Source organism: Daphnia magna, linkage group LG8 (genome assembly GCF_020631705.1).
Source record: "Daphnia magna isolate NIES linkage group LG8, ASM2063170v1.1, whole genome shotgun sequence".
NCBI classification, from domain to species: domain Eukaryota; kingdom Metazoa; phylum Arthropoda; class Branchiopoda; order Diplostraca; family Daphniidae; genus Daphnia; species Daphnia magna.
The window spans coordinates 1120034-1144997 of record NC_059189.1 but is presented as its reverse complement, the minus strand read 5'-3'; the positions used below and the strand labels follow the sequence as shown (position 1 = coordinate 1144997).

Sequence of the window (24964 nt, the reverse complement as noted above, 5' to 3'; positions counted from 1 at the left end):
AAAAAAAGAAACGTGAAATAGTTCCAAAAGGTATAATACGAAACTAAAATGGCCCGGCAGTTATTCTTAGAGCGAGAAGAAACTCACGACAGAGTGGGCCACACACCTCGATCCTTGGAAGAAATGCAGCGCACAACGAACATCACAACGGTAGAAAGGTGGGCTCGACCGGCAGCTTGGGTCATTAAACAAATGAGGCAAAGGTAAAAACAATTATCGGTCTTTATTTTGGTATCTTTTTCTGCGTTTTGGTCCATAGCTGGAATAGTTTTTCGGGCGGGTAAAGATGAGGAGGAGAATGTGGGGGACCCACCTTATTTGTACCTTTTATTGCTGCTCTTTTCGGTGCGTCAATGACTTCTTTTGTTTCAAACGTACCGATTCTTTTGGTGGGGTTTCTTGGAAGAGGGAAATCCTTTGGTCAATTCATCCGCAATTATATGCCGCATGTGCGTCGTGTAACTGTCCATACGTTGTTGCCCCGATGGCGAAACAATTGCACCACTTCCGTGAAATTATTCATCAATAACAGATGAAACGCAGTGGCGGCAAATTTGAATTTGATTTTCCTTCCAACGGTTATTTCTCTCGATTGTTTGAAGCGACAGAATGCGCAGAGGTCACTGAACACACAAGATCGCCCAACAGCGAAAACGGAAGGCACCTGCTCATTTGCATTTGAATGTCTTGTGCAAAACAAAAGCTTTGTGTTAAAGCTGAACAACCATGAAAAACAAGCAAACGCTAGTAAAAGAATAAAATAAAAATCGGGGAAATAAAAAGCAAACAAAAGAGAGACCTCACACAGAAGTCAATTTGCAGCCAAACTCGACATGATACCTTGTACGGAAATGTAGCCGAACCAATTGTCCAACAGCTCGTTAACCTCCAGTCTCACTTCAACGTTTAATAGAATGTGAAATGAAAACAGAGACTGCCGTTCTTGTGGGAGGAGTTCCATTATCTTAAAATTCGGAGGCGACATTGAGCCAACCGATGAAACCCGTAAATCAGAGCCAGTCAATAGCTTCTCTGTGGTCCTTCATTAGCATACCAAAGAAGCCTTCCGCCTTCTTGGAAAAGGCCCTCATCTTTCTCATTGCGGTAAGTCATTTATGCAAAGTTTTGTCACACCTAATTGCTCATTTGGTTGAGAAAAACAAAAAAGGAAACTCGAAAAGTTAAATGGGACCTTTCTCGTTTGAGCCCGGCTGTTAGAGAGTCTTCCACCAACGACTGGAACGACAGAACAGGTTCACTAATTTGAATTCTACCACAAGATAGAAGAGGACCACTTCAATCGATGGCCAACAGACTAAAAAATCAATAACGAATTTTCGAAAGAAAGGAAACGAAAGAAGACAACGCACAAAACTAAAGCAGCTCTCCTTATTAATTATTCAAAAACAAAAATTCGGTAACTCGAATCCCCTACATCACGTAAACTTTAAAGAAGAAATGGAACGGATGAAACGAGTCATTTTTGTTTTGTTTTTATTTTTGTTGATCCAACCGATTGGTTTCAACTTTCCTGTCGCGTTCAACGTAATTCAATCCCGTTTCGTCTGGACGCAGACTTTGTGGTTAACTCTCTTTTTCGGAAAAAGATACACCAAACAATAGATCAACATAAAACGCGGAAAGGGGAGCATCTTGAAAAAGAGTGGCTTTGGCATAACTCAGTGGAAACCACACGAAAAGGGAATCGTGCACGACTCTCAGTCGTCTCGTGTTACATCGACCGTTGTCATCAGATTCAACTTGTTGGTGGCTTGCGTATACAGTCCTCCGGTATTTCCTTTTCTTTTTGGTTTTAATTTTGATCTCTATCTTTCTTGTTGCGAGATTATCAGTCACTTGTTTTCAGTGTAGCGAAGGTAGGAAGCGAGACGAACAAAGGCAACTACGACGGTGACTTCCCTTCTTGTTAATAACGTGGTTCAAACAGCCTTGATTACCATCTCACGTGGTAAGACAAACAGACAGGGAAAGTTACCCTCTTTCTAACCGCAGTTGAAGGTTTCACCTTTCGTGTTGATGAACACGTACACGTCCACCGTTTCAGGCCTATAAGAGTGATGCGACGATGAACACACGTCCGTAAGCATGTCATTGATACACGGGCAGGCCATCCTACTCCGCCGGAAGAAACCCACTTGAGCGCTTTTGTGGTTCACAATCACCGATTTCTTTTGATTAAATTGTCAATGCCAACAATCTGTGGCCAATCGTTGTTGTTTTTGTCATGCCCTTTGTACCAATATAATTTTTTTTTTTTTTGCAGTTTTCGTAACAAGAGATTTGCATTTTTTTTTCAGAAATTAAAGGCATTGGAGTATCAGTAGTCGTTTCTACGCGTCTAACGGGACACAGACTTGTGCGATTTCAAGTGCTTTGCTGAATATTTTCTGGCAAAATGTGCTAAACAAAATTAAGACCCTTTTGAAATGGAACTAGGCCACACAGGAAAAATCCACGAAACCTTTTTGGGGCGTTTATTCCAAAGAGATGGCTGTGGGGCGGATTCTTCCATCCCATGCGCACTTCAGTTGGATCATTTAGATATTTTTGTAGGAAAAGATTGCAGGTTATTGCAACATAAAATTAACATGCAACGAAAATCACCCGCCCACTGCATAACACAGGTCTATATATCCCCAATACTCAGATACGCGAATATCTTAACGAAGAGAAAGCCTCAGAGGATCGTGTAAAAACATAACAGAACACACGTGTGCTAGAACTAGGGCAACCGCAATGGCACACGCCAGCTGGAGGCTTGAGATGTGCGACTGGAACACTTATTTGCCACCCCACTAGCCACCAATTCTATTCCCTTCTCTTATCCAAGGGAAAGCCCGAGTTTCACCTAATAGAAGTATAGGAAAGAAGAGAACATGACTGCCGTGTCGGTGCTCCGGGTTAGCCTCTCCTTTTCTTCTCGCTCTTTTCTAAGTGGATAATTGCTGATGGAATTATCTGCGCCAGTGCTGCTGACTTGTCTCGCCGCAAGAAGAAAAGAATAAGTAAAGAGCTTTTGCATATTGGGAACAACAGGGGATATACAGGCCCCGTCTGTAGGGGGAGGATAGAGTCGGAGGTGCGTAGGGAAAGAAATGGCATTCAGCACGAAAAGGTCGGCCATTGTCGATGGGTGAACACCAGAACACCTTTGAGATAAAAGAGACACTTGACTTTCCGGTAGTGAATGGATCGCAAATGGTCTCATTCTTTCTTCCGATTCTATTCAATGAGAGCCAACCGCCGGCTCTAGACATTCAACTGATAAGCCGCTTAAAGAGTCTGAGGAACAAAAGACAAATCATCAACCCGCCCCTTCTCTATTTAAACTTTGAAAACCATTTCACTAGTGTTTGGGGGTCCATCGTTGATCTATATATGCGCTACTGGGGCTACTGATTGACTACTCGACCGGATGATTTGCCACAGACAATTCAGCCCACCCTGATTCCCATTCAGTTTCCGGTTGTGTGTTATTTTTTTTACATGCGTCTTGTCAGTTCCCTTCTGTGTACTCCAGCCATAGCCTATCATTTGTCTTTTTCTCTCTAGTTTGTGCGTATAATTTGGACTTACGAAATGGTCCGTTCTATTCCGGAACTAGAACCGTTATGTCTTCAATTTTTATTCAAAACCTGCATGACGACTTTAAACTGTATAAGAACAAATCGCCGCTGACGTGCACTACTGTTATTCCGTTTTATGCAAACTGTGCCTTTAGTTTTTGACATTCAGCAACATCCGTATAACCCACCATTTGCGAGGCATTGCTCTTCTTGGCATATTGAACCGGTAGTTTTCGCAAATTGGTACATTATTTGGCTGGCATGTATGTTGGCCGCTTGTGACGATCAGCGGCCTTCAGCTGTCATCTTTCATTTTCGGGGATAGCAACAGTCCTTCTCGTGGAAAACAAACAAACAAGAGGCAATGACCTTACGATGAGGCCAGTTTGTGCCATACGGTTCAATGCCGCTCTACTTGGTGAATCGCAGGATGATTTTAAGATTCCTATGATTATCAGATTGGCTTCTGAGAAACACTGTGGATACCTGGTCAAAAACTATCCTCTTCTTTCTGTCTAGAAAGGTCACAAGGGATTGCTGTCTCCCGTTAAGACGGAACGAATCTTAAAGTAAACGAGCGCATCCAATTGAATTCGTACGGCAACAAGTCTACTAGAAAGAAAGAAGGGCTTCAGTTTTACTTTTCTTTTCATTTCAACTACCTTCAAAGGGGAAAACTCACTGTTTACTCAAGTTAACCACATACCACGTAATCATCGAGATGACCTATACTTTGCACAAGTGGTACACTAGTAATACAATGAATTGTACCAATTTTAAAATCACAAGAAAATGAAAATCACCTGAGCTCACGAACAACGATAATACGCTATTCGCGTGTGTTGGGCTTCTTTTTGCCCTCTGGTGTCTTCCTCTTCCGATGCTCCACGCAATGTTAGACGATATAACTTCCACACTCAATTTGATGGCGAAGGGAATCGATACAAATTAGATATTCAATCCATCGACCCGCCCGAATGCAAAAAGGTCTTCCATTCGAAATGATATTCCATCGGATAAAGTACAAGTGTATCTACCTGAGATAATGCTATATGGGATGTTGTTTAAACTTGATGCACGCAACGAAGCGGATCACTAGCACACTTTTTTCTCTTTTGATGGTGGTGGTATTGTTATCACTCCACCTGGTCATTGTTCACCTTGCCGACCTTGTTCTTCCATAGTGTCTTGTAAGGAGGAGATAGAGTCCATCTTATTAGCATATAATGGAGCCAAGTGTTTATTATTCAAACCCACTGGTAAGAGCCTCAAGCTAGACTCGATGCTGCTCTTGCTGTATGTGCATGTACGTGCAATGCGGGGTGTATATCAATGATTACGTACCTTGCGCAGCATGAAGAGAAAGAAGGGAGAGGAAAAGAAACCTCGCGTTAACGGTAGCGAAGCGTATTGTTTTCGATCGAACCCGCAATTAACTCGGCTCAACGTTGACAGCAAAGCTACAAAAAACGAGATTGATTGAATTTGGTGCTCGAAATGCAATCGCAGATCAAAGCGTGTAACATTCTGGCTAGTCCGTCTCACCAACAAAAATATTTCACAATGCAAATTTTGCATTTCTTTTTCTTTCAATAAGGATCCAGCACCTAGGGCAGTAGACTCAGTATCGTTAAATTATCATTTCTATTTCTCTTCGTCCTTATACCTTTCCAGCTTTTACACATTTTTCACAGAATGCTCTGAATTGACTTTAACGGACTTTTTCGTTATTGAGAAGACGTTCTTCCCCATCATCCAATCACCACAAGAACAAAGTAGGAAAAAAAAAGGGGTTAAAGATGGCTAGAAAAAAAAAAATCAGGTCTCATCGAACAAGAAACGCCCAGAAAAAATTTAAGCCTAGAATATCGTATGAAAAAGTATCCGCTTTCGATTCCGGTGGTCCGGAGTGAAGCCGACCACAGCGGTGATAACTGGAAGACAGTGCGTCGCGTCTATCTTAACCATTTTTTCTAGATTGTATATATTTTCTCCTCTCCTAAATTCGTTGCCTATCATTTTTTGTGCGCCGGTTGTCGCCTCGGCTTAGCTCACACTTCGTGGGCTACTGGTTATGAACACTTTGAGTAAGGGTATAGAATATACATCGCAATGGGTTAAAAAAAAGAAGCGCTTGTTCAAGTCAGGGAAACACCCCAAACCTCACACAGAAAGTGGTAATGAACACTACAGAAAGCATCACCTTGACGATATATCGCCGGGTATGGATGGTGGGGAATATAATGTAACATGCAAGAAGCCCCAACAGCCACGCCCAATTCAATACTTGGATCTTTTCATGTCGCCAGTTTCCACTTAACTGCGTTTGTTGTGCTGTTTGAATGCCACTCAACATTTTCTCGAAAAGAGTTTACTCGGCTTTTCCTCCATTCACTTGTATCAGACTTCTGAAAGACATCCTTCTGAATTATTACGCTGGATTCCGGAATTCCAGAATAGAACTGAAAAAATCAGTGTGAAATTTCGAGTCAGATCCGTAATGTGTTGTGGCCTTCAGAGAATTCCAGACAAATGGAAATTGATCTTTAATCGATATCGTTAGACCAACAATCCTACAGAACAGCTATCATGACTGGTTGCATACTTTGCCATCATGTCTTGTTCATCGGTGCGTGTCGCAACTCTGAATAGCCATCAGCCATTTGGAAATTCAGCCCATTTGAAGGCAGAGTTTAAATATAGTGGGATTGTAACTTGAATCTTGCACAGTATATAATGGGATAGCCTCCCCTCGTATCTTTCTCTTTTGTTTATAATTCTTCTAGTCCCCTATTCTCGATATTTAATGGACCAAGATGAGAAAGAAAGGAAAAAAAGAGGGCAGGATGAAGGCTGTCAGGTCGAATAAGCCGCAATTCCAGTGACAAGTGAAGTGCATCTTATAGCAGGTCAAGAAACCAAAGCAAATCCTAGCCGCGTTCTCTCTATGTCCACTGTATTATTTAGTAGCAGTCTACATTCCAACCTGTTAATACTTTCTCTCTTGTTTTGTGTGTCCCTCGCTTTTGTTTCTCTCCCCGTTTCGTTCCAGACACAAACACAAAGATGAAATCTATACGAAGAGGGATGCACCCCTCGTTCACAATTCCCCCCAAAAATTCAGTTCGCAAGCGCCCCCTTTCAAATTCGTTAAGTAAACAAGAAAGAGCACGAGTGAACACTTGCCATCATCGCCTATATTTACAGTATATACCGATATCGGCAGCTTTTTGGGGCGTATGCGCACCTGTCTTGGTTAGCTGTTACGACCGCTTTTTTCTCTCGTTTGCGGGTGTTCATTATAACTGGCTTCGTTTGATTGTCCACTATATACTGACATGGAGTAACTTGTCGGTCATTTCAGTGAGCAAACAACTGAAACTTGTCAAGGGAACGAGGCTTCTTTCCAAGTCCCACGGATTTAGTTTTGTTGTTGTTGTACTGCCCTACGATTGGGATGACCAGTAGCCCAGCGGGGACGGTTGTTAGCCCTTGTACAGTTCTACATCTATCATAGAAAAATGAAACGAGTAAGCAGGAGAAGATTGGGACGTAGACGAGACGAGAAAAACAGCGTGAGATGAGGAATATCAAGACATTGCTTGTTTGATTTATTTTCTTACGGAGACACGCAAACAAAAACGAAGTAGCATCTTGGCCATCATTTTAGATGATGCATGTTGATGAATTTATCTTAACATTAAAAAGATTAGATGCTACTGTTTTATGCAAGGCCTATATGGGCCTATTGTTGTTGTATGTAAATAAAAACTCATCAGAATAACGTGACAAGATAAGAATATTAATACGTACTTGATATCTTGTTTTCTTTCAGATTGCTTTGCCTCGTACGGTAAATTTTCACATTGACGCGCTCGGACAGGTAGTCGTAATACAGATCTCGTATTCTATTAGGGTATAAGAAGAACAAAAGCTCTATTCTCTAGATGATTTTCAATCTATTCTTTGCTTTGTTACTGTTACCTGAACCTTAGCCATTATAACCATCTGGTACGAGTGCTGCTACTATATCTTTTGGCGTGATGAATACATCTATTGTGCGTTGACCGTACATGCATTCGATTTACTTCTATAGCAGCAACCCGATGATTAATACAACACCATCTTGAATCTACGTTGTTGTTAAAAGATTTACCAGCCAAAAAGAATTACAATTAATAATTTTTTTTTTTAAATAGAAGGCGATAGCGCATTTTGCCCATCCGTGTTCAATAGAAAAGACGGATGCGAGACATAAAACGTTGCTCATTCTAGTCATAAATGAATTTCATCTCCAATTAGTCGGCGCTCTATGGCTACTATTTAATAAAAAGGAATTCCGAGGTGCTTCAGCTCTCCCTTTTTCTTACACGATGGCTTATGACTACACTATCTTACGTATGTACCTACCCTATTTTTTTTTTTTACCTATAAACTCCCCCCACTACCAAAACGAGGGGGACACCTGCTACGGTCGTCTCATTAATCAGATGATATACATTAAAATGAAAATAGAAAAAAAGGGAAGGCGACAAGCATATCAACGAAATTCTATGTATTTGGTCTATAAATGCACTTGAATACAAGTTCCATATAACGAAACTTGCGACTATATAGGGCCCGCTTCTCCAGCAGCGATAGGAAAAGCGCCGCTTTGCTTCAATTATCCGAAGCATTCATTCCGAGTTTTAACACCGTCAAAAGAGCGTCATCACTCTGTCAGAGTGAACCCTTTTCCTTTATCTCAGTGGAGAAGAAATTATATAGCCTCTTCTCCTACTGCTGTGCGCTGGCCTCTTTACTCTAATTAAATCGGTGTAACTGTCTAACGTCTAACCGTTCAGAGTGGCATGTACTGGATTTTATTTTTTCAGGCGACCGTGATTGCTTTAAGCTCAAGTGAAGAGGCGATTTCCCTTTAGAGATTTGTTTTCATTTTCCACGCTCCATTACGAATTTACGGGCTAAATCGCTCTTTAAAAATCTGGCAATTGTGCAATTGAGAGGGGAAAAGAAAGGGGTGTTAGCTCATTAGTTTGTACAGGTTTCTCGCCCATCGTTATTCGCTTGAGCGCCCGCTTAAGGAAGGCCACACACTACGTTTGCAGTTGGCAAACAAGTTGGGGTTTGTTTGTAAGTGCCAATTATGTGTGCCAATTTCAACACGCGCGCAACGCCAGTACAGTGCTGCAGTTTCAATTACGTGCGCATTAGAGACATCATCGTAAAAATATATAGTAAGAAAAAGAGTGGAGTATAGAGGTGATAGGAGGGTAAAACAGGTGAAACACAGGTAATATGCAAATATCTTGGGCCATAATGTGCCGATATTTTAGTGGTATACTCTTCGATTTACTTGGCTCTTAGTGGCCCGGTGTTACCATCTTCATTTGTTTTTAATGATTTTCGTGATGAAGATGTTGAAATAATCATAGGAACAACTGACGATGATAGGTCAACGGGGCTGCCAAGAAAGGGCTCACTGATCCAGTAAATTGTAGACGTAATTGCAAAGTAAAAATTGCATAGCCAATATTTTACGTGGACTACTCATTTTGGAACGTCTGCAGCGAGAAGAATGGCGCCACCGATGAAAGAAGATTCTATAGGATTCAACGGGTAATTGAAGCTATTATTCGGTCTTGTATGATAAATAAGTAGTTGAGAACAGCATTGAACACGGGCCGCTGCATATGTTAATCGAAGCCCAGAGCTGTTTTTTTTTTTTTCGTTTCACATGTTCTGAATGGCCTTCTGTAAATATCGTTCACCTGTCGGAGAGATACCAATAGCGTTGCTATGCATATTTAATTTGTTTATAATCGTGAATTGCATTTTCTTTTTGATGTTTCACATTAGGATGGGGTTACATCTTTGCTACCTATCCCCTTAAAACAATCGAAAATGTGACACACAAAAAACGACAGAGAAAAAGCTTTTTCTTTTTGTTTAGCTTACCGTACCTATTTTTCCAGGAAGGTTGCTAATTGTTCACGTTACGAACCACTACCTTTTTTCTTGAAGGCGTTTGCGCATCCACGTAATCCAGACAGGTTCGTAGGACACGTGTACGTTCCAATTTTTCAATCCCTCATGAGAAAAAAGGAGAAAATTAGAAAATTTATTTGGTCCACAAAGGCCGCGCGGAAGACACCCCCTTATTTCAAAAAAAGTCTTTCACGTGTACCGTTCTAGCGATAAGGAGTTAATGAGTTGAAATTGTTTTTAATATTTTAGTTTGAAGGTGCCCAAACAGTTAAAAAAATAAAAAATGAGCCGACAGACAGTGCGCTAATGTGTACCCACTTACGCTCAGAAATGAAAACCAGTACACCGGATGTGATTCTCGACCACAGCATTTTGTTTGAAACTTTTTTATTTTTTATAATTTATTTTTTGTTTAACAAAAATCTCTAGGGGTTGATGATGCAACCGCACATTTGGATTTCATTCTCCACTTAACCTCGGTCACGAAACAGCCAGCGCTTCATGTGGCAAGAGCCTCCCGGCGGGCAAATTGAACGCCGATACTCGACACGCGTCTGGTAACAATCTTTGTGAATATGATAACACAATTATATCGTATGATGTTAAAAAAGACCAGTGCGTGTTATTTTTCCCTCTTTTATTTTTTAAATCTCGCCTTCGGCATGGACGGCGGTCGGCGTTTATAATGGCATCGCGTGTCACGCGCATTTAATAGGCGTTTGTTATTCGTGCCGACGACGATATACCCCTGGCACTGTTGCTATATAAAGAGCCTACTTATCTGGAACATGGGAAAATAAAGTAAGTCGTTTTATTGCTACTTCTTTTTTCTGAGTATTTGAGGCGGATGTTTACGTCATTTGATTTTTTGTGTGTGAAGGAATTAAGATCTTAAGTTCTTCTGTAAAGATATTTTGCTGTCACAAACTAATTTAATTTTGTATTTCAACTTCTTTAATCCAAAAAGGTATTCACACTTAATTTAGGTAGCAGAAGTGCGAGCAGCAGACCACACAGGTACTAACAAACAAATCAAATTAGAATCGATACACCAAGACGTGGATAATTGAAAAACAAACGAACCGCAAGACACACTTCTGTCATTATTTCGACCAGCTGCTAATCTGAAAATCGGAAAACCAAATAAACTGTTGGTAAAGTGCCGTTGTTAAGCTGTGCAAACCAATTTCGACTTCTCGTGTGAGACATGGAAAGGAAAAGGCAAAAATCAACTTCCACCGTAAATCCACAAATCCGGCTAGGCCGGCATGTAATGAATGGGGACGGCCCACGTGTGCGAAATGTATCACTCCTTTTCTCCACTCAAAAGCGGAATAATAGTGCTCCACATTTTGTCGAGTCCTTTCAAAAGTACTCCACACCTTTACAATCAAACCCTTTACAATTGCCTTCCCTTTTCATTGACGACACGACCCCTTTTTGCGCTCAATTGTTGATTTCACACGAAAAGTCTATATTTGGACAGGCGGAGAAAGGGTTTTACACTGACGAGTATGTGGAACATCTAGGGTACAGTGGAGGGTCTTTTCAACCCCATCGATCTTTGCCAATCTTATGGTCGCCTATGTGGAGCTTGTTGCACAGCGGTCGACTTTTTAACCGAGTGGGAGGTATAGAATTGAAGTTCTATACTTTCCCTGCTTATTCCAGACATTGCAAGAAGATGGGACTCAGGTGAACTGTATGTAGAAGTGTGTCAGAAAGCCAAGCATATACCACCCACATCGCTATTTGTTTTCTTTTCGTTTTAGTTAACAGCTAGTAGATCTTATTCTCTTCTCTATTTTTTTTAGATTTCATTTCCGGAGCCACTTGAAATCTTCTGGAAAGCGATACCTCGTCTAAAGAATGGAAAGAAAATGAAAATCCCCCCTTTTTTTTTCATTCATTGATTTGAGTTTTATTTACGATAAGGCTATCATCTATAAGCAACACCTTTTTAAACGGAGTGTTCATTTTTCCTTTCTAATTTCACCAGGCATCGAGAAAAATGGAATCACAGTCGCTATGAAGATATGGGACGAGGTCCTTTTTCTTACCCATTCAAAGGAGTAAAGAAAAATGCGGAGGGGGGGTTCCGGCTAAACGGAATCGAATCAATAAATCAATCAAGGTTGTTGAAGAAAGATTTTGGAGGCCAAGAGAAGTAAAAGGAAATGAGATAAAACGAAAACCCTTTCCAACAAATTGTAATACTCCGCGGATGGTAGGCAGGTCATTACGTACTTCCTGGATTAAAAAACAGTACGATGAGTTCACATGAGGCTTTTACACATCAGCGTTGATTTCAGCTCGAACATCATTCTTTTGAAAGAGTTTAAGAGTAAAGAAAATCGAAAAAAATAGACGAATGGGGAGGAAAAATGGGCACATAAGAGGTATCATCAATCGATCCTATCTTTCAGTGGCCGGCCACCTGGAGTTTCCAGGTCAATCAAAAGTAATTCACCTCACCGCAATGCCATGACTAAACCAATTCCAATATAGGATCCTAGGTCAAGGTATTCTGCATCCAGTTCACATTGATATGGATTTCATTTAATCCTGTTATTTGGAACACCATAACGTCAAGGAATCGGGAATAGTATTCTTTGATCGCTATAAACAAAATATGTATGTGTGGATGTTGTGACATCGTGCGGTACTGTCACGCTCATATATCAGGTTCGAGTCTTAACATATCTGATTTTTAATGCGCTTGTCACTGTTAATACCATTTAAAACCCTGTTAATTACTGGGCTTTTAATATTAATGAAGATATGCGATGTAGGTTATTGTAGTCCATCTACCGTGACTCGTATATTGGGGACAATGTTTATTAGACATAAATTGAATGTAATGAAAGGCCACCTTTGGGATCAGCTTACTGTGTGATTGATATTTTGATTTTCCTATTTTTCGGGTTTTAACTTGAAATTTTCCAATTCTGTGGAGCTATCGAGTTTTCTCTGATTTTGAAAGTAGAGTCGGACACGTTTCCGCAAAGAACTTAGTTTGTTTTACGTGAGATGGTAGCACATGAAAAGACGCGCTAAAGACGAATTGTCAATTTGATTTTTGAATTCGTAATGAAAATCACTCTCTTCGAAATCGATCACGCGTGTGGCGGTTGTATTTGCATGCCACGCCTTTTTCATGTTTCGCAGCCGTAATCAAAGCGTCGTGGAAGTAAACAAACATTCCAAAAGCCGGAAGCTACAAGCATGTTTCTATTATGTTCTGCTGGGCCTAATTCAAAGCTTACACGGCCATACCCTATGTACAGTTTCAATAATTCATTGCACTGAATTTCGAATCGCAATCGATAAAGTGATCATATCGACCAGCTGCTCTTCGCTTCGCTTACGCAACATATGGGAGCCAGTGAACATCAGTGATTTAATAAAGCGATCGCACATCCAACGTGATTGCTCGTGTAGTTTACTCTTAATGCAATTATATGGTAAGTTTGTTTCATTAAGCAAGTATGGGCAACAACGCTGTTGTTTGCACCTGTATTTTCAATGTTTCACGGCCGAAAGGTCAGTGACACTTGACACCTTGCGGCATTTGATGTCATTTCATGACCTAGTCGTAGATCAAATCAGGAGTCCTAAAAACGTTACGTGGGCTGGGATAAGAATCCCCATCAGGCAAATTACGTCTAGCTTTACTTTAATTAGCGCCACTTGCTTTGTTATCAACTTGTCATACGTGTCAGTCTCTCCTTCCACAGTGTCGATTAAGCACGTATTTTGATTTGTGCTCTCTACATCAAACACGTTAAGAACTTGACGATTGTCACGCTCCGGTGAACGTTTCGATCTTTAATTTGTTACGAGTACTAATAACAAACATTAGTACACAATCAATCGGCCACTACATTTGTCTCCTCAGGCTGTTATTTCAAGCCACCCGGTATTTGTTTTGATTCTTTCGCAAATGTTGACAGAAGTATGACGTCATTTTACATGTTTGTACAGATTTATAGAGCGATGTCTATAATGTCAGAGGAAGCTGTCATTCGATGCGAATGGACAATCAACGAACGACCGGAAAGGGGTGCTATCTGGATGTCAAATTTGGTGCCGTTTCACGCCGACAATTGTTTCCGTTTCGGGCTGAAACAATCCACTATGACGCTGTACTTTATCAACGTTTACCCATGCAAATCGGGATTCAAAATCTCGCACGTCTACCTCATCGCTCCCGGTGTCAACGGCGAAGAAATGACACTGAGAACCGATCCCAACGAGCCGGCCATTCAAATGTTCACGTTCGTCCTCGAAGGCTATTCTCATACCGACGTCCTGACGTCGTACAATTTCTACATCCACGTCGTCAAGACGATCGATGATTACAGTTATCAGCCAGTTGATACTCGAATGGGGGGCGAGTATTGGGCAGCTGCCAAAGAGAAGCTCTTCACCGATTTTGAATTCCTGGTTGGAGATCGTGTCTTTCCGGCCCACAAGGGCATCGTTGCTGCACGAAGTCCCGTCTTTGCTGCCATGTTCAAAGCGGACATGGTGGAAGCAAGGACGCAGCAGGTCATCATCGAAGACATTGAGCCTTCTGTGTTCGAAGAATTTCTCTATTTTGTCTACACTGGACAATTGAGGCAATCGGCAGCCGACGTAAGTCAAAATTTTCCAATTTTCACCTGATTTTGCAAAAACTCTTAATTATGTTCTTTTTGTCAAAGGTGAAAGTTGTTGATGGCAGCCGACAAGTATCACGTCGATACTTTAAAAAGCCTGTGCGTGATGGCAACAGCTAAGGATTTGGATGCTGATCATTTGTCAGCACTAGTCATGAAAATCGAATAAAAGCGAAATAATTGCGCAGAGGACGCATCAAATTGTTGTGGAAGATCGTTATCATCTTCCTTCCAGAGATCTATATGAATGTAAGTGTTATTGTTTTCAAATATTTCTATTTGTTACTCGTAAATATTGGAGAATTATTTTTCTATTTTTTTTTTTTTTTTCTTTGGCTTCTCTTTGTGTTAATAATTTAAAGCGGAGTTTATGTTGTTTTTGAAAGATTATATATTTGAAGTACTGTATCGTAAAAATTCACCAAATACCTAAAAATGTACTCAGAAAATCGTGAAATGGCCGTTAAGGTGTTTGCCCTGTCCATAGCCCAAGAAACTTTAAAGAACAACAAAAAAATGTTTTAAATCAAAAATTACTTTTTGGGGGTGTATCGGGACCATCGTCAGGTTACTATCGTGAGTATACGTAAAGAGCTCCATCGAAACTAGCGTCGTGATTGCAATCACATGTTTTCGTTACTAGGCAAGAGACTTGTGGTTTTATTCCCTTGGATTTCCAATCATTCCATTGGAGTTTAACTATTGTTTTACTTCCTCTAGCTCATACAGAGAATAGGTGGGATGGTCACGCGATCTCGGAAATCACGCGTTCATTTCGTCGTGTACAGGGATTTTGAGTTGTGTTCCAAAAAAACTGATTTTTACCAGTTTGCATTTCCACTTTTCGTATTAGGGACGAATGTTTAACTGCCTAAACTCAAAGAAACATTTAATTATAGAGTAATATAACCAAATGTTATAACAATACCGTACGTATCCCGTGATACCCAAACTTAGACCCAACTGAGAAACCCCAAATCGGAAATGGAAGACACGCTTTTTTATCCCCCTGACTTTCTTAAATCAATTTCTTGTTCATCTTTTTCCGACGTGATTTCTCCTTGTTAAGGCGTTCCTTCCCCTAACTGAAAATTCTTTATGATAATTTAAAACTTATAATTCATTCGTGTAGCTTTTACCGACCGCCGACAGAATAATAGCAAGAATGGTAAGGAAAGAAATTGGTTAATCAAAGTTTTTTTTTTTGAATAGCTACGTTGGATTAATAACGATAGATTTTTTTTTTTTACTGGTAATACACTTGGTTCAATCACATTTTTGTGTCAAGGTTTGCGCACCATCAGCTGTCGAGCTAACCTTATCCGTTTTTCACACTTGTTAATAGGACGTTTTACTGTGACATGATTACTGGTTTTTGGTTGGGTCAGCTGCTGGTTTCACTTCTGGCTCAGTCACTGCAGTTACTGGCTTCACTTCTGCAGGCGCTTTGATTGCTGTCTCTTGAATGTTTGCTTCCTTTTTCTCCACTTCTTTCTCCTCTTCTTCTTCTTCTTCGTATTCATCTTCTTCTTCCTCTTCTTTCTCGGTTTCAGGTTTCTTTACTTGAGCTTCGACAATTGCAACAGGCGTTTTGATAACGACTTTTTCTTCTTCCTCTTCTTCGTATTCTTCTTCTTCTTCATATTCTTCTTCCTCTTCTTCTGCTTTTGTTTCAGGCTTCATTGTTTGGGCTTCAAAAATAGGTGCGGGTGTGCTCACGATGATTTTTTCTTCCACTTTCTTTTCAGGCTCTTGCGTTTGAGCTACTTCAATTGCAGAAGGAAGTATGACCATTTCTTCCTCGTCTTCTTCCTCTTCTTCTTCCTCTTCTTCTTCGACTTCTGGTGGTTGTACCGCCGGACAAGCTGCAGCCGTGATAGCTGCAGTTATGGCTACCTCACATTTCTCTTCTTGTACTTCCTTCGTTTCATCATTCGTTGCGATTCTGCTAATGACTTCTTCTTTAACTGGAGGAGCAGCTTCCGTGCTTACAGCAGCTTTAACGACAACCATTTCGTCCTCTTCTTCTTCTACTTCTTCCTCTTCTTTTTGCTCAACTTTATCTTTCTCCGGCACCAACTCCGATTGCACCGGTGAGGCAACTGGCGTTGGTTCCATGACTTCTCTAGCTGCGAGAATGTGTTCGCTAAACGTCGCTGGTTTAACTGGATAACACAATTCTTCTACTTCCTCTTCTTCTTCTTCTTCTTCTTCTTCTTGTTTCTCTTCTTCTTCTACTTTTTCTTGTTCTTTTGTTTCCGTCACATCGTTCGTTGCTTGAATGATTTGGTTTTCGATTTGATCTTCAATGGACGTAGCAGCTGTAAAATGAACCTCCGGTTGAATTGGAACAACATCTTCGTCTTGCGATCCTTTCGATTCCGGAATACTCACAATCTCCGCTTCCGCAACGGCTTCGCTGTGTTGGACGGCATTGGTTATCTTTTGAACTGAGGCCGTTTCATCTGCCAAGATTTCCTTTTTCACCTGTTCTTCTCGTTTCTCCGGCATGACAGGTTCAGTTGCTGCTGGGCAGCGTCCAGCGGATTGGGCCCGGGTGGTAGCCATGACGGCTTTCTCCTCAACCGGTTCAATTTTCTTTTCAGTTACTTCCAGCTTCTTTTTCCTGAACAGAGTTGTCAAAACGACGGCAGCTGTGCCAAAGACGGCCCCGAGCCCGGCGGCCATAGCTCCGCCGATGCCTGAGATACCAACGGAATGCAGGGCTGAGAAAAGACTCCCGCCGGAAGCCTCCCACGAAGCGGCCAGCGATCCCGAAACTATTCCTACATGTTTAAAAAACGATCGTCAGGTAAAATTGTTCTTGTCTGGACATTTTGGGAGTTCCCAAAAAGGAGAAGAAGAAAGTTATGAGATAGAACAAGGCCATCAAAAAAAGAACCATAAGTGCGGCTTTATTTGCGTGGCCTTCACCCAACTAGCCATAGGGGCCGGCCGGCGAAGTGTTTGGCAAAAGCTTTTGTTTCGCACGACTTGCAAATTCCTGCCGGTTTTGGCAGACTAAGTGTACAAGGTCAGGTTAGTGAATGTAATTCACGTTGCAATTGTTGACAGCAATGATTAACTTTGCTCTAAAGAAATCGCTATACTCTTACCGTATTTTCCTTTTATCGTAACACTGATTATTTATTTGCTAATCTTAGTTTCTTTTTCGTCAGCGCAATCCTTTCGTTACGCGTCTTTGCCCAACGTCGTATGACCAACATAAAACGACACGTATTTCTGATACGTGACACACATTGACATTGTATCGGTTAACCGGTTAACTCACGCTACCGTGTTTGGGGGAAGTTGTCATGGCAACCGATTGCAATCAGTTAACCTTAAAATGGAAAAAGGAATCCGAAAGAAATGTAACGCTAAAGTCTCCTGTCATCCCGTGTGTTACTAACGATGAATCATGCATGTACCTGTGCTCGTGAATCCCATGGCTGACAAGGCCACACCGGCCATCAACGGTGCTGCAAAACCAGCGGCCAATCCTACACCAACTCCGATCACGGCACTGTTCATTTTGGAGTCTGCATCAGCGCCATCGCCTCCGGCAGCGGAATTTGTGCTATTTCCCATATTGATTGGATTTTTCTCTTTTTCTGAGAAGGATTCAAGGGAATGGTCGTGGTTGGCTTTTCGTCACGAGGAACAGTTAGCGAATGATATAGACTTGCAGAGGGAGGACTGCCGTTAAATTTAGAAGTGAATTGGGAATGGCACGGAAGTTCACCCCGGCTGAGCACAGAAAAGACCGATGTGGGTAAAAAGAGAAAAAAAGAAACTTGACTTTCTTTAAGCCAAGTCTAGACGGCCTTAATAATGGTACCTAAAAATAGAAAATACTCGAACGTCAGGCACGCCGGTTAGTATAGATTTCCTGTATGAAATTTCGGATGTTTTAGTCGAAGCCGAGATGATTTTTCTTCTAGAATTTTTTTTACACAAGTGACGTAATGTGGCCCCTCCCGTCTGGCGATTCAGCGATTGATCCAAGCAGTAAGTGAACTAAAAACTCTTTGGAGCAAATGAGAAGTAATGTATAGACCACTCGGCTGGAGAGGCTTTTGCACGATGACAAGGCTACAGGACAACTGCGCACACAAAAGGGAAGGAGAAGGTTCGGGAGCGGCCGGAACGAACAGGGTGGTATGTTCCGAAACGTGTTAACAGATGCCCCCACTTACCGGTTTTGCAATTTCTCCCTTTTCCCCCTCTCATTTTTCCCTCTTGGTAATATATACATGTAAGTAAAGTTTTGGAGTACTGCTATGGTGATCGAGTGGTTAACGCAGTAAATTCGAATGCGGTAGTCCCGCGTTCGAGTCTGAAAAAAGTTAAGCGCTTTAAAATTCGTGATAATACCTTCTGGTGTATCATGACATGAAACAAGTGCAAAATAAAATTTGCAAGTATAACTCTCGTGTTAATCTATGAATGTCAACCCGAGTTTAAGCTATGCATACATAAAATTCTTAATTTTAAAGTTTTCTCTAAAGAACAAAAAAAAATCTATTTACTTTTAATAAATATACAATAATACTAATTTGGAAAGTTTAAAAGATTTAAAGTAGAGTCAGACTTGAGTCAAAGCACATGCGAATCATTGCGGCGAACCGCTCTGACGTGAACCGCGAATGGTTTAACTCAAATTTCATCATTCGTCTAGGATTTGAACCTTCACTTCCCCGAGTGACAACCGGCAACGCTAGCCACTACACCACCGGGATGTATAATAGACTAATTTTACGAATATATATAGAGTATGACGTTGATGCAGGAGAAATCCCATGATAGTTGTCCAATTTTGGACAAATCTTTGGACCTACATATTTTCTAATTAGAAGGATGTACAGTTAACACTCGCTTGCATTCTTCGTTATAAAAAAATATTTTCATGAACTAATAAAAAATAAAAAATCCAATTTGTCAGACATGAATTAAAGCACACACAAATCATTGCAGAAATTCCACTCTGGCGTGAACCGCGAATGGTTTAATTCAAACTTCATCATTCGACTTGGATTCGAACCGTCAGTATCGACTGTCAATAGCGATAGCCTTAACCGTAGGACCACCGATGCACAATTAGTGTTAACGACTCCATAGAAAAATTAACTTGATGTTTTATTTGTTGGTTAAATAAAAATAAACTAGAGTCAGACTTGAGTCAGAGCACATGCGAATCATTGCGGGAAATCCACTCTGACGTGAACCGCGAATGGTTTAACTCAAATTTCATCATTCGTCTAGGAACCGAACATTATTCATTTCAGTTGATAACCGCCCTCGATAGCCATGAGCCCAAAGACACATGTACAGAACATGAATACAATCACAATGAAACAAGTAGCGTAAATAATACTGTCACGTTACAGTGAAATTTATCATTTATTCGACGTCCAAAATAAAATTAATGGCTTTATCATGACCTTCACGCATCAATCTTATTTCGAGTTGACTATTAGACTACCACCAGTCGAAGGATCTACAGGAATAAACAGGTAAAAATGTGTGGGCGTGACTGCAACAATCTTACAAACGTATGCGGAAACACAAGATATGGTGTAGCCAGACGTGCGTGACATGAGTTGTTATGATTTCGTTTTACAATTGCACAAAGAAAAACACAGCAGTTTCGTGATCAAGCAACTAGCGGCGATAAGGTTGAAATCAGTTCATGAAATCTCTGAGGAGCTCGTGCACTTAAAATGCGAAGGATAAAATCATATATGAATATCAACTTAAATGCATAAAATGTGAATAGCGATAGATTCTTTGGTCTCCCATCCCAATTTCAAAATGTCTTTTTTTTCCCTCTTTAAATGCAGCCCTACCGGTAATTATGTTTCAGCTGCACAAAATTTGGTTACCCTACCTTCAAAATTGGCTGAGTTCACCTTGAAAATACACCTTGCCAGTCGGGCTGCGTTATTCGGGGCGGTCGGTTGTGCAGATAAGGTAGTGGAAAATTGTTGGTTTGCATTTCCTGTAAATCGAGATTTGACGCCCCCTGACATTTCAACAGATTCTTTATTTCCTTATCGCTGTCATAAAGTTTTATCGTCACAATTCTGGACTGTTAAAGTACACACAGCTACCATTTACTTGTTCCCGTTAGAAAAAGTATGATTAGAACTTTAAGAATAAAACCAGATGGTTTATCGTGAAAAATCGAGTGACGTCAATAGAAAGAAAAAGAAAAACAACCAGCTGGTTAAAAGATGTTCAGCAATGTCTAACGCAACTCAAACATTTCCAAGAAAAAGGACGAGGACCCTGAATACGTAAGCTTTCTCACCATATTTGACTAAATTTTAAAACGTGTTTCTTTCTAGTTATGAAATGACATCCTAGCCCTGATAACGTCACAGCAATATGTTCCTAAATTCCCACATTCACTTATTCATATTTATGCAGAATGTTCTTACCAAGACAGACAGATCGGATGGCTCAGATGATTGTAACCTGTTCACAGACTTGCCTCGATTTCCCCTCCGAGTTGAACGTAATGCTAAAGGTATGTGATAGGGATACATTATTCACAATCTCGTATGGCGCAATGGGATAAAGTTTTCCAATAGGCCGACATTGTAACAATGTGTTGATGCTAGATTCGCGTTTTTGAACATAAGAACACATCAGCTGGACACGTGATAACGTCACTAGGAGAACAAAATGGGAGTTGTCTGATTTTTATCCTTGCCCTTTTAGGAGTAATGATTTTTTCAAACAAAACAAAGAAAAAGACGGATTGGTTCGGTTTGGGCCAGGGTTTTATATTGGTTGCTGTGTTTTTTTCTCGTCTTGCTGTCTAGCCTTCAAACTTAAAAAAGAAAAGCAGATAAGTCGACAGTCAGCACAAAGTCCAAGACTCTACGGCAGTGCTTGGTTTCTATGTCTGTCTTTTTGTTAGTTTAATTGCCGGTCGAACGCACCGCTGGATCTTTCTTTATTGATCTCTACAGCATCCAGCTTTATTATAACTCGTTGTATGCAGTAGTTTTCTTTTAATCGTGATGACTTTGGTTATTATCGGCGCAGGAGCTGCCGGTTTAGCGGCCGCATCCCGGCTTGTTGAAAAAGGATTCGATCCTGCTCGAATCACGATCCTAGAAGCAGAAAACCGAATAGGTGGTCGGATTTTCACCGTTCAACATGGTAAATTTTAAAATTTTATTATCGTATAATATTTGGAAAATTGATCGTTTGTGTGTTTCTCTAAGGCTCGAGCCTGATTGAAATTGGTGCGCAATGGGTCCATGGGAAGGAGGGTAATGTCGTTCATCCATTAGCCGAGGCAGCTGGTGAAATACGGACGGACATCCACACTCTTGAATCGACTGGTTACGCGGATGATGTGGAAATGGTATATAGAGACGGACGCAAAATCACTGCAGATCAGTTGAAAGAATTCAAGGAGATCTTACAAAGAATTTACGCTGATTCGAGGCGAGAACTAGCCCAATGGAAAACATCGTTAGGGGAATATTTTGAGTACAAGTAAATCAGACTTTCAGTTATCTCCATCAAATGAAACAATTATCTAAACACGTCTCCTAGAGACAATATCATATTACATCATCGTTGTGTGATGTTTCCTGATATACTTACTCGGTGGTTATCAGTAGTTTCTAGGGTGGTATCGGTATTCCATTTTTAGCGATAATTTTGTTTTGTAAGATTCGGTAAACATCTGGATCAAGGATCTTTTACGACCATGGATCGAGCAACAGCTTTGGATCTTCTGGATTGGGCACACCGAGCACAAAATATCGAAGATGGTTCCGACAATTGGATGGAGACGTGTGGAGTGGGCTCTTTGGAGTACCACGAATGCGTTGGAGATTATACTACCGTGTGGAAACGCGGTTACTCTGCTCTATTTGATATTTTAATGGTAAAAAATGTTTTGTTTTCTTTAAGGACAAGCGTGCGGATGTTAAAATGTGCTGTTTCTTATTTTCTGACAGAAAAATGTTCCCAAGAGAAACAACGGATTGCAACTTCCGCTGTCGGACAGAATCCGCTTAAATTCACCCGTCAATCTTGTTAGATGGAATCCAGATCGTCCCAACTGTAAGGTGGAAGTAGTTTGCAGCGATCAGACGTATAATGCTGACATGGTCCTTATCACATGTTCGCTCGGAGTGTTGAAGGATAGAGCTGACAAACTGTTTACTCCTTTATTGCCTGAAAAGAAGAGGAAAGCCATTGAAGTTAGCACAGCTAAACACAAACAGAAAGAAAAACATTTATTTATAATCTTGTTAATCGATTTCAGGGCATAGGCTTCGGGACGGTAGATAAAATTTTTCTTGAATTTTGTAAACCTTGGTGGAATCAGCAATGGGGTGGAGTCAATTTTTTGACGCAGCATTCGAAAGCCACCGGCGATTGGGTTGAAAAAGTGATGGGATTCTCTACAGTCCGCGGACAACCAAATTTACTTATAGGATGGATTAGTGGGCCAGCTGCACGGATTTGTGAAACCCGTCCCGAAGACGAGGTGATGCGGAAATGTTCTGAACTGCTTCGAAACGCAGTTGGCTCGGATTTCGTTTACGAAGAGCCAACGCGAATGATCCGCTCGTTATGGCACAGCAATCCTAATTTCTGTGGGTCGTATAGCTATCGGTCAAGGAAAAGCAAAGATCTTGATGTTTGGGCATCTGATTTAGCTGAACCCATCAGTGATTCCCACGGGCTTATTCGATTGCTCTTTGCTGGTGAAGCAACTCACGACCATTGTTATTCAAATGTACACGCAGCGGTCGAAACTGGCTGGCGAGAGGCTGATAGAATCTTTGAAATGGTAAATAATTCTCCGGCTCCTTCCAAACTGTAGTTGATACCCCATCCCATGGAAGTTTCATTGTTGGTAACGGCATAAACTGTATTGCGAGGCCCATGCATTTCGACACCTGATAATTTCAGTGTGAATAAAGGCACTAGCAAATTTGAGTCCACACTCTGAATCTTCTTGAGCAGAAAGCTAAAGACGAAAAGCGGTAGACTGGAATGGGTGGGCGTCGTCACTTTTTTTTAGTACTAAATACGTTGCAGGTAGACCAAGTTGACTATCTTTTTAAAATTAGAAAAATTAGTTTTTTTTAATTAGACATATGTAGAAACTTTATACATTTATTGAAAAAAAAGAATGTAAATATGATCGGTTAAACAGAAAAACATTGTAAATGAAAACTTCACGACCAGATCAAATTGAAAATCAAACCTCAGAGTTAATCGTCATATGGAAAAATATGCCTGTTGACTGACAAAAAACTGCATATTAGGCCTAATATTCAGTTGTTCAGATCAGAACGTCTCTCCATATCTTTCATTTCTAAAATGTCAGCTTTGAGCCGAAGTTTTGTGATTTGACGCCAGATTTCTTCTCTATGTTCTGCATTGTGTATGCCTAGCCTTTCAAGTGAAATATCATTCATCCTCAACAATGCTCTTCCACATATCCCATTCTGTTTCAAGAACATGGTAAAAATACTTTTGAAGTTTTAGCAGTTACTACCTGTGAAGGAAAACAAAAATACCTGACTCATTTTGTCACTGTACACTGTATAAAAATCACTACAGTGACGACGAAACCATTTTTGAACATCAGATGTAGTCCACAAGTAGACTGGTTTGGGTCGCGTCGCTTTTGGCTGGAGGAATCAAGCAGTAAGTTACGTTGCGATCACTGAAAGACGGAATTAAAGTACCTTTGGCTTATTGACAGGATTCAGATTATCACTACTGGTGTTCATTTCTTTCATTATCGATGGCATGAAGAATTTGGAATTTTTGGCTCTTGGGTTCTAGAACTCTTGATGTGTGTTGATGACTTGTATCAAAATTATTGTTTACCTTTTTGTTGACATCTAGTGCGACGTTGCCGGTTTGAATGATTACCTTGAGAAAGCAGAGGCATAGACCCCTGGGTAGGGCTCGGCCCCGCGACGATCGGGTACGATTTTGGCCGAACCGCGCGGTTCCTTTTTTTTAAAAGGCCAAACCGGTGCGGTTCGGTTTATCAATTTTTAGGAACCGATCGCACCGCGGTTTGTTGGGTCACACCGCGGTTCTTACGGGTCACACCGCGGTTTTAGGAAATCCGCGGTGTGACCCAAAACCGCGGTAAAACCGCGGTGTATGGTTTGAATTGCTGACAGACAGCTGAGTTGTTTGAAATTCTGACAGACTTTCTACATCGTTTCCTTTACCACCACTACCGAGTGGGAAAATTGTATGTGTCTCTGTGCCTTTTGTAAATAGTTAATTTCAATAAGATACAAACAATTTAATTCATATGATTTTATTAATACTTACGGACAGGAGTAGACGTTCGTGAAATTGATTGTTCATCATCACTAATGTCGAACAAGATTTCAGTTTCACCATTGATGCTTGATAAAGCCGAACTTGTTCGTTTTTTCGCTCCTGAAGCTGAAGACTCCAAACTTTTGCTGGATTTTGATCCTCGTTTAATTGCCATTGTGCAATTCAATTCTCAGTCAAACTCAAACAGCTTGTGGTGCGAATGTGACTATACAGTATACAGCATTCAGCATAACAGCAATGCCTGACAGCCTGACCTGACTCAATTAAGTCAATTAGTCAAAGTTCGAAGTTCAACTCAGGTCCCACCTGGCAACCATTGACATCACTTTACGCTCAACACGATTTGATTGGTTGATTTGAAATTTCCGCCAAATT

At 40.8% G+C, this 24964-nt stretch overlaps 4 protein-coding genes and 1 long non-coding RNA gene across 6 annotated transcripts; 3 read left to right on the top strand and 2 right to left on the bottom strand.

Moving 5' to 3' along the window:
• Positions 1 to 8655: 8655 nt before the first annotated feature.
• On the top strand, positions 8656 to 12481 carry LOC123475600. 2 transcript variants are annotated; one of them, XR_006650960.1, is made up of 4 exons: positions 8656 to 9206; positions 10005 to 10132; positions 10291 to 10376; positions 10543 to 12481. It is a non-coding gene; the product is annotated as an uncharacterized LOC123475600 (long non-coding RNA). The 2 variants fall into 2 exon arrangements; XR_006650959.1 differs by having other exon boundaries at positions 10291 to 12481.
• Positions 12482 to 13258: 777 nt separating this feature from the next.
• LOC116929855 (protein maternal effect lethal 26) lies at positions 13259 to 15137 on the top strand. Its single transcript, XM_032937220.2, has 3 exons — positions 13259 to 13494; positions 13560 to 14213; positions 14282 to 15137. The coding sequence occupies exons 2-3, from the start codon at positions 13572 to 13574 to the stop codon at positions 14354 to 14356; spliced, it is 717 nt and encodes a 238-aa protein (XP_032793111.2). The 5' UTR covers positions 13259 to 13494; positions 13560 to 13571; the 3' UTR covers positions 14357 to 15137.
• On the bottom strand, positions 14610 to 18351 carry LOC116929847 (FK506-binding protein 5). Its single transcript, XM_032937209.2, has 4 exons — positions 18193 to 18351; positions 18078 to 18128; positions 17668 to 17986; positions 14610 to 17022 (listed from the first exon to the last, which is right to left on the bottom strand). Exons 3-4 carry the CDS (start codon positions 17825 to 17827, stop codon positions 15602 to 15604), a joined length of 1581 nt encoding a protein of 526 aa, XP_032793100.2. The 5' UTR covers positions 17828 to 17986; positions 18078 to 18128; positions 18193 to 18351; the 3' UTR covers positions 14610 to 15601.
• Positions 18352 to 21018: 2667 nt separating this feature from the next.
• Positions 21019 to 23217, top strand: LOC116929849 (spermine oxidase). Its single transcript, XM_032937211.2, has 5 exons — positions 21019 to 21409; positions 21475 to 21751; positions 21932 to 22148; positions 22222 to 22467; positions 22533 to 23217. Exons 1-5 carry the CDS (start codon positions 21268 to 21270, stop codon positions 23094 to 23096), a joined length of 1446 nt encoding a protein of 481 aa, XP_032793102.1. The 5' UTR covers positions 21019 to 21267; the 3' UTR covers positions 23097 to 23217.
• Positions 23218 to 23376: 159 nt separating this feature from the next.
• On the bottom strand, positions 23377 to 24138 carry LOC116936078 (protein aveugle). The gene is made up of 3 exons (XM_032943284.2): positions 23971 to 24138; positions 23800 to 23913; positions 23377 to 23727 (listed from the first exon to the last, which is right to left on the bottom strand). The coding sequence occupies exons 1-3, from the start codon at positions 24034 to 24036 to the stop codon at positions 23554 to 23556; spliced, it is 354 nt and encodes a 117-aa protein (XP_032799175.1). The 5' UTR covers positions 24037 to 24138; the 3' UTR covers positions 23377 to 23553.
• Between the last annotated feature and the right edge of the window lie 826 nt (positions 24139 to 24964).

What these genes read in the sequence shown, in the direction of transcription:
- LOC116936078 (XM_032943284.2), bottom strand. Translation starts at nt 24,036, where the DNA reads ATGCCATCGATAATGAAAGAAATGAACACCAGTAGTGATAATCTGAAT. An exon ending in ATCCTGTCAATAAGCCAAAG is followed by an intron (nt 23,914 to 23,970) that starts GTACTTTAATTC and finishes TGATTCCTCCAG; the next exon opens with CCAAAAGCGACGCGACCCAA. An exon ending in ACAGTGACAAAATGAGTCAG is followed by an intron (nt 23,728 to 23,799) that starts GTATTTTTGTTT and finishes TTCTTGAAACAG; the next exon opens with AATGGGATATGTGGAAGAGC.
- LOC116929849 (XM_032937211.2), top strand. Translation starts at nt 21,268, where the DNA reads ATGACTTTGGTTATTATCGGCGCAGGAGCTGCCGGTTTAGCGGCCGCA. An exon ending in CTCTATTTGATATTTTAATG is followed by an intron (nt 22,149 to 22,221) that starts GTAAAAAATGTT and finishes ATTTTCTGACAG; the next exon opens with AAAAATGTTCCCAAGAGAAA. An exon ending in AGAAGAGGAAAGCCATTGAA is followed by an intron (nt 22,468 to 22,532) that starts GTTAGCACAGCT and finishes AATCGATTTCAG; the next exon opens with GGCATAGGCTTCGGGACGGT.
- LOC116929855 (XM_032937220.2), top strand. Translation starts at nt 13,572, where the DNA reads ATGTCTATAATGTCAGAGGAAGCTGTCATTCGATGCGAATGGACAATC. An exon ending in TGAGGCAATCGGCAGCCGAC is followed by an intron (nt 14,214 to 14,281) that starts GTAAGTCAAAAT and finishes TTTTTGTCAAAG; the next exon opens with GTGAAAGTTGTTGATGGCAG.
- LOC116929847 (XM_032937209.2), bottom strand. Translation starts at nt 17,827, where the DNA reads ATGGGAAATAGCACAAATTCCGCTGCCGGAGGCGATGGCGCTGATGCA. An exon ending in CATGGGATTCACGAGCACAG is followed by an intron (nt 17,023 to 17,667) that starts GTACATGCATGA and finishes TTAAACATGTAG; the next exon opens with GAATAGTTTCGGGATCGCTG.